Source organism: Dipodomys spectabilis, unplaced genomic scaffold, assembly GCF_019054845.1.
Source record: "Dipodomys spectabilis isolate Male_0828 unplaced genomic scaffold, ASM1905484v1 ptg000002l, whole genome shotgun sequence".
NCBI classification, from domain to species: domain Eukaryota; kingdom Metazoa; phylum Chordata; class Mammalia; order Rodentia; family Heteromyidae; genus Dipodomys; species Dipodomys spectabilis.
This window is the reverse complement of record NW_024870679.1, coordinates 9,634,780-9,644,935: the sequence shown is the minus strand read 5'-3', so window position 1 is coordinate 9,644,935 and position 10,156 is coordinate 9,634,780. Positions and strand designations below refer to the sequence as shown.

Below are 10,156 nucleotides of genomic sequence, written 5' to 3'. Positions count from 1 at the left end.
GAAGTAAGAAGAGACAAGTGGTTAGGAAGAAAGACAGGAAGTGGTTAGGAAGAAAGTAGAAAGCTTGAGTGTATGAATATGAGAATCTCTTTATAAACTATTAAAAGCTAAGAATGATAAATAAAAGCAAGATTGTTTTCACACTTGTGATGAGGTAGAGTAAATCATGGGATCTACCGATTTTGCCTCAAAGATAAAGGTTAATAGTGAAAATTTTTGTATTTCAAGTTTCATATAGAGCTTTGATGTTAAATCTATTAGTTTACAAGAAATTGAGCATTACTATATAATTAAATAATTTCAAGCAATCACAATTCCAGAGTAAGTTTTTAGGTAGACTAGTCTGTTTTCACAATTTTATAACTACAAACATTGAGGCCCAGAAATGGTAAGAATTACACATGATTGCCTAGGGATTATTAATAGTCTGAGAACAAATATGAAATGAGGATCTTTGATTCTCAACCTAGTTCCCATTCTGATGATATTACATCATGCTGGTTTATGTGTAAACAACTGGTTTGTTAGGAATTATATGTGGAATTAAGCTGCAACAACAGCTGGTTAGATATACAGTCTTGAGAATGATGAGATAACAATTACATTTGATAAGTATTTATTCACATCATTGTGCTTGGAACTCTGATAATTAGACATAGAATGGGAGATTCACTCCCTGCTCTATTGACACATGAAATTACGAATACCTGTAAAACCTGTGAATTTTTCAAGGTCTGGATCACCTACTTTCATTATGTTCTCAGCAGTTAGCATGAGCCCTGGTATATGATATATAATAGAAAACTACTGGATGACTTCACCTAGAGAAATGAGACTCATGTCAACATCACCTAGCGTTTGGTATTGAATGGTTTGTTTAGCTGGAAACTAAGAACAACTGTAGAAAGAAGAGAAGGTTTAAGAGAATATGGCAATCTATATTTCTAAGAACTAAAAATAAATCAGCTTGTACCCAATTTAGTGCAAACCTTCTTGCCCATTTGTTTTTATTAAGTAAGTTCACTATACTCAACTTTACCATCATATATGGAAATAACAAGCAGGAAGATAAATCATTCCCTGAAAGAAAATATTTGAAGGAAGCATAAATTGTCACTCAATTAACCCTGTGTTGAGGCAAAGAAGTTGTGTTTACATCCTTATGCTAGTTAAGTCACTGCTTAGGATCATCATAAGATAAAATGATGTTATCTCCAGGTACTCCTGACAGAGAAGATCTGCTTCGGCAGGATCAGAAAACGTGTGTGTGTGTGTGTGTGTGTGTGTGTGTGTATGTGTGTGTGTGTGTTGTGTGTGTGTGTGTGTGTGTTTTCTGATATTGGGGTTTTAACTTGGGGCCTTACTTGGCTTTTCCTGCCCAGTGGCTGGTGCTCTACCATTTGAGCCACATTTTTCTGGTTAGTTGGAGAGTAGAATTTCAGCATTTTTCATTGGAGAGAAGAATCTTAGGAATTTTTCCATTCACTCTATTCCTATAGTTCTAATCTTCAGGACAGGACTGTGTTGCTCTCCTTAGACTCTCACTTCTGACTCTGAACAATGATCCTCAGATCTCAGCCTCCTGAGCAATTAGAATTACAAATGTAAGCCATGGATACTTGGCCAGGAAATTTTTTTTCTGTAAAGACAAAATCTAATTTTTTGGTGTTGCAAACATGACTGAACTCTACCATTAGAGCACAAAAGTAATCACAAACAATGAATAAGTATTTATGGTGCTATAAATGTTTGCTTTAGGCCGGCGGGCTCGCAGCCGCGCAGACACCGCCCGGGACGCAGCCGCCGCCGGTCCTCCGCTGCTGGCTCCGCGCCCCAGCCCGGCTTGTGCCGCAGGGAGGAGGGGACCGTCCGCGCGCCACCGAGGAGCCCCGAGCCGCCGCCGGGCCGTCGTCCGACCTCGGGAGCGACCGCCTAGGCCTCCCCGAGCGGCGCTCTCGCTGCCGCCCGCCGCCCGGACGCGCGGATCCCGCGGCGCCGGCCCCGCAGCACCTGCTCCGCGCCGGCGGCGAGGACGCGATGCGCTCCGCGCTGGCGCTCTCCGCGCTGCTGCTGCTGCTGCCGCCGTCGCCCGCGCTCTCGCAGGATGACGTAGTCCAGTCCCAGTCCCAGGATAACTCCACAGCCACACCAACTAGCAACCAGAACTCTTCCATTCAAAAGCCTACTACTATGGCCACCATGGCCCCAACATCCAGTAGTTCAACGACCGTCTCAGTACCAGTCCTGGAAAGTGGCACCAAAGCATCCACAACCCCCAAAATGACGTCAGCTGCAGCTCAGCAGAATTTCACAACACTGTCCTCCAGCCTGGGTAAGAAACCCACTGGGGACAGCCCCACCACCGCCAGTGGCACCGAGGTCAACAGCTCTACGCATCCAGCGTCCTCTGTGGCCTCAACCAGCCCTGCAACCACAGGCCCCCAGAGTGGAGACAAAGCATCAACTCTCTCTGGAGACCAGAGTAATGGTCCTGTGGCCACTAAGCCCATGACCACTCAGGGAGGAGACCAGCTGACCACACAGGCTGCAACCTCTGCTCCTCATGTGTTCATCACAACAAGCCCTCATCCATCGACTAATGTCACTTCAGAGGCCCCAGAGAGCCCTCCTGAGGGACAATCAGGCTCAGTCATGGAGACTACAAGCTCAAGTCCAACATCCAGCCTTGACCTCACCCCCACAATGCAAGAGATGTTCACCTCACATACACTGCCAGGCACCTCTCAAGGGCCTCAGCAGCCCTTCAGCCAGATGCCACCCAGCCCAGAACCATCTATCTCTGTGGCACTGCAGCCCACCAGCTCTGCAGCAAGAACTCAGGCCACACCTGCTTTCTGGGAGCCCACAGGGCTCAACACTAAGTTGGCTCCAACCGCTCCCCAAGGCTTCAGTACCCCCTCTCCCACGTGGACTGTTGGGAAGAACAAGGTAAAATGTGATCCTGCTGTAAAGCCAAGTGATGACTTGCTCATTCTGAACTTCACGACGGCCAGCTTCTGCGCAGGGAGTCCTCCAGATGACAAGCTCGTCTCTCTGCTCTGCCAGTCAGTCAAAGCCAACTTCAATCCGGCTCAAGATGAGTGCACTATAACGCTGGCATGTGTTCTAGAAAGCCAGGCTGTGGCAGTGAAAGGAATAACTATTGAAACAAAACTGCTTCCCAAGGATGTGTATGAACGGCTGAGGGACAAGTGGGATGTCCTAAAGGAGGCGGGAGTCAGTGACATGCAGCTGGGAAATGACAGCCCCATAGATGATGAGGATCACCTCAGCATACCCCTCATCATCACCATTGTCTGCATGGCCTGCTTCTTGCTGCTTGTTGCAGCCCTCTATGGCTGCTGCCACCAGCGCCTTTCCCAGAGGAAGGACCAGCAACGACTGACAGAGGAGCTGCAGACAGTGGAGAATGGCTACCATGACAACCCAACCCTGGAAGTGATGGAGACTACTTCAGAGATGCAAGAGAAGAAGGTAGTCAACCTTAATGGGGAGCTGGGAGACAGCTGGATCGTGCCCCTGGACAACCTGACTAAGGATGACTTCGATGAGGAAGAAGATACACACCTCTAACTGGGTCTGCTGACCACCTCCCAACAGCATCAGAGCTCGATTGACCACCTGAAGTGCCATTTGGACCGAGGAGGAAAATTCCTCTCTATTAGAGAAGGGAAAGACGGAGAGAGTGGGGACTCTGAGGATTACCATTTCCTAATCCCCCAGGGCCTTAATTTTTTCCTTTTCAAGCAAACAAATCACATTATGTCTAGATTCCACTTATAAAACAATCCTGTAGTGCCTGAGTTCAGAGCTGCTGGAACGTGACTAAGAGAAAGAGGAGAAAGCCATGTAAGGGAGTTTAGAGGTCCTCTATAGAATCCTTTCATTTTGTGGGTGAGATGACTAAGGCCGAAAAGACTTGCCAAGTAACTTGCATAGGGTCACTTGGTGGCAAATAGTTCTCCCTTTGGTCTAGTGCTTGTTTGTATCATGTCACATTGCTGTGTTCACCCAGGCCTCTCCCAGGCAGGGGATGATACTCCAAGGGGTGGGAAGGACAACGCGTCTGTATCCTGTCTTGTGGGATCTGATTGTTCAAAGGATACTGCTTGAATTTCCATGTCCAACCCCAGACTTGTCTTCTAGTGTCCCTTCTACCTTCCACTCCCCACATCTTTACTTACCTTGCTTTACTCACTGTATCTCAGAGTCCCTGCAATTAGCTCCCCCACCCCCCACCCCGTTTCTGGATTTTGTTTGGTTCTGATTTTCCTGTATTTGCCTAATGAGATTGAGACTTACCTCACACCCTGTGAAAGGTCTGCTTAAGGGATGGGAAGGTGAGAAGGGGCTGCTTCTCATCCCAGGTTAAACAGCTCATGGCAGCCAAGTTGAGACTCAGCACTAACACTAGCCTATTCCAAGGCAATTCTTGAAGATACTCTCCAATATCTCCTACCAGGGACTTAAAATCTATAGCAACTACTGAAAACAAGATGCCTTTTTTTTAAAATTCACTGCTTGTTGATGGGGTAAATCCATGAGGAAGGCCTGGTGTCAAAGAGCAAGTCTAGAGAACAGATCTATCCCAGGGCCTTGATCAGCAAATGCATCTCAATAGACAATCCATTGAAACAGCTACAAGTTGGGCATTATTGTTTCACAGGGAATCAGGGACTTTTCAAGTTGCTGAGTATTGTTTAATTCAGCTTTCCACTGCCAAAGCTTGAACAATGGAGACTAATCTCACTAATTTGGCTTCTCCTGCCAAAGAGAAAGGAAGGTTCAGAACACACAGTGCAGTGCATCTTATTAACATGACAGTTTCCCATTCTTTGGGCCTACAGCTAGGCTTTGCTCTTCTCTGTTCTTGGTGGGGCCACTATAATTTTCCCTAGCTCCTGGTGGCATCTCAGGGAAACACAAAGCCATTTCAGTATCTCAGCACAGTGTTGTTAAGCTGAGCAGTCAGCTGCCTTGTAGGTTCCTGCAGACTAGACATAGGGAAGTTTCATCTAGTTCCCTGTATGAAAATTTCAACTTGTGACATATCTATCGCTCCAGGGTGTAACTTCCTTGGAACCAGCTCTGGACTTTGGGGCAGCTTACTTAAATAAACAGTGGAGTTCACAGGGGCCTGGTCCCTTTTTTATAGCAGTAACTGCTCTAATGCTCCAGGAGATAATAAGGAAGCCCCAGAGTCTCCCAAGAGTTGAGAGATGCTAAGTACGGCAAACCAGGGTCTAAACACGTGCCCTGCTTCTCTTAGGAGGTAGAAATGGGTTAGGATAGAAAGCAGTGCTAGTTTTGGGGTCAATAGAGATCTTGTTACTCTGGAAAGAGATCTGCTTCCTTCCTTGTTGCCCAGCATTTGGTTCTGTCCCTATTTCTGTCACAGTGGATTTGGGTGGTTCTGAATTATAATCACCAGCAGTTTGACAGTGAAAACTTTTCCCTCGAACTGGTGAAAGGCTGTAACTGACATGCTTCAGATAAAAGCCCAATGTCAGCAGGAGGGAGCAGAAATGCTATCTGGTAAAGAGGAATGACCATGGCGGAGCCCACAGAGAGCCTGAGGAAGCTTGAGGATGACCTAAAGTTCCTTACTTAAGTCTAATTTGTGTTGCTTTTTTTGAGCGCGATTTTAGAATTAGCTACCTGGCCTTGGCTTGCTGTCACTTAAATATCATGGGTCATACCAGCAACATACCATCGATAGGTCATAGCAGTAGCATCTCTGAGTCTTCTTTCTTCACCTTCACTGGGTTTTCGGTGCTCTGATAATCTGGACCAAGAAGAGGTAAGAGGAACAGGGCCTCATCGACTTTACAATCAGTTGTACCAAAGAAATTAGCGCTGTTACAGTGGCAAACTGGTTTCCTCAAAGCTGCAAAAAGCACAGGCTTGAGTAGTTTGGTGGGACTACACAGAAGGCATCAAGCTCTTGGGAGAATCCTGCCAGCACTGAGCATTCCTGCTTACAAAGGAGGTACAGACTAGAGTCTGCTTCAATCTAGGTATTTCTGGGGTCTTTTTCCCTTCTAAAGAAAGCTTGAGCTTTATCACTGGGGGTGGGGAGAATACACTAAAAACTTGGAAGAACAAGTTTAAACACATACTCGTATTTTATGACAATGTAAATATTACAGCCACATATTAATTTTCCCCTCACTGCTTAAAGTGAATACTTTGAAAAACAGGTTAGTTAAAAGAGCTATTTTCCCCCTCTGAACAAGGATGTAAATGTCTATTACTAGAACTGACAGTTTTTTTTTAATGAAAAAAATTACAACTGGTGATAAATATGTATGTATCTTATATATAGGGCTTTAATTTTAAAAGTCCCAGTACCACTGTAGTGAGGGCTAGAGTCAGTTGCTTAGGCTGGAGTAATTCTGTTATCCACAAAGGTAGCAAATTGCTTGAAATCATACAGGCAGTGACAGAAACGATGTTAAAACCTGAGTCCATGAACTTAATGTCCTCTGAAGGTCTGCTACTCAAGGCACCAGAAATTGGTATCATTCCTTCCCCCAAATTCTTGGCAAGATGGGGGAGAGGATGAAGGCAAAAATGGTAATGCTACTGGTCCTTTACATTTCCTCGGGGCATTTGGATCTTTCTGCCCAGACAGCTGAACTGAGCTTGCATTTAGCAGAGCCACGGATCAAAGGGAACAAGATAGGAAACGGCAGAGAAGACAAGCAAAACCAGGGTGCAACTTGTTGCTGCCACTAGGTGAGTCCCTCAGGTCTACTGAAAACCCAACATTGGGGAAGAGAGGGTTCCCATTTCACAGGGGTTTTCTTGTTACTAGTGAAATATTAAGTAGTTTGCCTAGGAGATGGAGGGAACAAGTGTCTTGGTGGACAGGGGTCTGAAGTACACTGGAATTTATAAGAGAGACTTGTTTGTAAAGACTATATAATTGCATTTTCTTACAAAATATATTTTGGAAAATTGTACACTGTCAATTAAAATGCTTTTGTCTAAAAAAAAAAAAAAAAAAAAAGTTTGCTTTAACCCCTTACTATATCTACTAAATAATAATAATACTAATTTTAAGGTTTATTATGGGCACTGAAGTTTTAATTTTACTAAACTTTCATATGTTCTAAGATGATCATTGTTGCCTTAGCTCTTTTGACTATTAAAATATAACTGTGGTCATTTTCTCCCTGTAGATGCTTGGCATTCAGTCTTTTGAAAGTAAATTTCTTTCCTAAAAAGTTTTTCTATCACTTTCACTGTTTTTTTTTTAATAAGTTTTTTTATTGTGAAAATACTGTACAGAGGGGTTACAGTTACATGAGCAAGGTACTGAGTACATTTCTTATTCAGCATTGTTGCCTCCTCCTTTGTTTTTCCCCTACCATCCCGTCTTCCCACCTCTAAAACTGCACCCCCCATTTCCCCCACCCCCACCTAACTTGTAAAGTTCATTTTTTGACATAGTGTCTTGTACATTGTTGTACCTGAATTCTTCTCTTTCTGAAGCTAAGAATCAAGCTAGATGGTTGTGCTGGAATAGGTCTGTTTCTTCCCCCATCTCTTTCTAGGCTGGGGACATGCCTCTCCCTCCACTCTTCATGTACTTTTGCTCAGAACTGTTTTCTTTTCCTTACTTAATATTATCTTCTGACAGTTTATCTAGGTTTGACTTGCCTTAATATTTCCTCCAGGTACTTCTACTGCCTTCCTACAGCATTACTGTCAGGTGTTTCTTTCTCCTACTCAGTTCTGCCTCTTGCTCTTATCCCTCTTAGAAGCTATTTCAGTTGATGGTTTCATTCTGCTCCAATACCCAGCAGAGTTGGGCTTGTTTGTCCCTTGTTAGAAAGACAGTTCAAATGTTCCCAGGATGTGTACTTTTCAAGCCTTACTTTCCCTTTTAAGGACCTTCCTTTCTCTCTGCCCCTGCGGTTCTAATCTTCTGAACAGGACTGAGTTTCTCTCTTTAGACTTTCACCTCAGATAAAAACCTATTCCAAGTATGGTCTTACCTCATTATTCACGGATGTCCTTGGTTGCTAGCTTACTGTTGTTCACTTCAAGATCTTCCCTCTGTGTTATTGTGGATTCAACTACATGAGCCTTTTAATGTCATGAGAGATATCTAGAGACAGATAGGAGGCACACAGAGAGAAACAGAAGTGTCGGGTAGGGGCTAGAAAGAGAACACTACAGTGGCTTCAAGTGTAATAGAAGAAGGCATCAGAAGTGTCTGTCAGAGTGGCTCTCCTGGCTTGTGGTCTAAGAATACAAGTTTTCATTTCAAGTAAATTGAACTGAAGTTTGTCTCCATGGGAGATGATGGTCTGTCTAGATGATGACAAGAGGCCCCCCTCTTCCCAAAAGGAGATGGCAGGTTATGTATTCTCACAGGCTCACAGTGGGGTTCTACTGCTTGTTATATGGTATGGCCAACTTACAAACTGCCAGATAAAGTGGCCTTGTTAGCACTCATATTTGACATTTTCTACCATAATACCTCTAAATGGTCTGAGACTGTCTGTCCAGGACTTCATGTGCTTCTCGGGATCTTGAAGTCCAGTAGGGATGCTTAGATGTGTCAGGCCTGTTCAGAATATTCTAGCTGATGCTCAACTCTTTTCCATTCTACTCTGCCCTAGGAAGTCCCCTCCCTTCCAGTACTTCTAATGTGGTTTCTTCTATCCACCTTATAGGACTAGTTTTTCTGCCACTAGTCAAACATTGGTTCATAATCTGTTAGGATGTAGGTCTTTCTCCACATTTAAAAATTTGTGAGGTTCCAATGGGTCCTTGATTTATTTTCTGAGGAATTAAGCTCCTTTTCTTATTTTTACTGCTCTAAGTCTCTGGCCAGACTTGCCAGTCGTCCCTCTACCCAAGGGAACATCATTCATGCTTACCTTTGTGCTGTTGATGGGAGCACAGGCTAATTCTCACTCTCCAAACTATCAGATATTAAATAAGTTCTCCCCAGTTTTGATATAGCTCTTTAAAGTGGTTCCACTGCCTTCTGCCTTTGGGGGTACAAATGTATAAAGGAAATTTCCAGTTTGTGTATCCTGTGCTTATTTGTTGTATGTAGTTTGGGTTATATAGACCATCTGAAAGTCCTTTGGAAAAATCCTGTGGTCATGGATTTTGTGGAAATGTCAACAACATTCTGCCACCACGACAGGGCTACCATGTTCCCTTCAAAGGCCAACTCCACAATATATATCCTGCTACAATGCCGCTGGGATGGCAGGTGTGATGTCTGTCTGAGAGTACTCTAGATGTTTGTACATGCTTAAAGATCTCTGTACATTGGACTATAGAGTATTGAGCAAAATCTTCATTGGACCCTGGACTTCCAGAAACCATTATTACTAATTATGATGACTGCTATTCATTTTTAAGTTCAACTTTTTAAACATGTTTCAGTCTTGGCGTGCCTAAACTTAAACCTTTGTTGTATATGTATGCATGTGAACATTTTATATGTAAGAAGTACTGGTACTCTTTGGTTATATTATCTTAATTGTGTTTAATCCAAGCTGCAAGCATTTGGAAATTAGGTAAGGTACAAACCAAAGGAAATAGGAGAGAGACTGTTTTTTTTAAATGTTATTTTATTGTAAAGATGCTGTACAGAGGGGTTACAAACAGTTACAGGAGTAAGGCAGTGAGTATTTACTTGTCAATCATTGTTACTCTTCCCTTGTTGTTGTCCCACTATTAATTCCCTCCCCACCTCCCTCACTCCTCACTTCCCCCCCGCCAAGTTGAAAAGATGGTTTCCAATATACTCTTCTGTGGGTAGCATTGTTGAAATGGGTCATCCTGTGTCTTTGTTTCAAGGTTTTGTTATTCCCCTTCCCCAGATTAAACAAATGTATATACAAATGCAGGGTACCAAAATCAAGTACAGTGAGAACAGGGGATATACCATAAGGGGAAGAACATACAAAGGAAACAAAAAAGTCACACAGTATATTTATACCAATAACAACAAAGACATACCCCTTGTGTCCATATCTTGGGGTTCATTTCACTTAGCATCATCTTATATGGACATATGTACATAGCTTTTGAGCTTTTCAGGTCATCTGATAAGATTATCCTATGTGTATACTAATTATTACAGATAAGGGAAACCATGGGA

General features: G+C 43.5%; 1 protein-coding gene across 1 annotated transcript; it reads left to right on the top strand.

Moving 5' to 3' along the window:
* The first annotated feature begins 2,023 nt into the window (after window positions 1-2,023).
* On the top strand, window positions 2,024-5,085 carry LOC122111417 (podocalyxin-like). Its single transcript, XM_042684244.1, has one exon. The coding sequence runs from the start codon at window positions 2,038-2,040 to the stop codon at window positions 3,592-3,594; it is 1,557 nt and encodes a 518-aa protein (XP_042540178.1). The 5' UTR covers window positions 2,024-2,037; the 3' UTR covers window positions 3,595-5,085.
* The last annotated feature ends 5,071 nt before the right edge of the window (window positions 5,086-10,156 follow it).

Bases quoted from the DNA above. Each gene is read 5' to 3' on its own strand.
- LOC122111417 (XM_042684244.1), top strand. From the start codon at position 2,038: ATGCGCTCCGCGCTGGCGCTCTCCGCGCTGCTGCTGCTGCTGCCGCCG.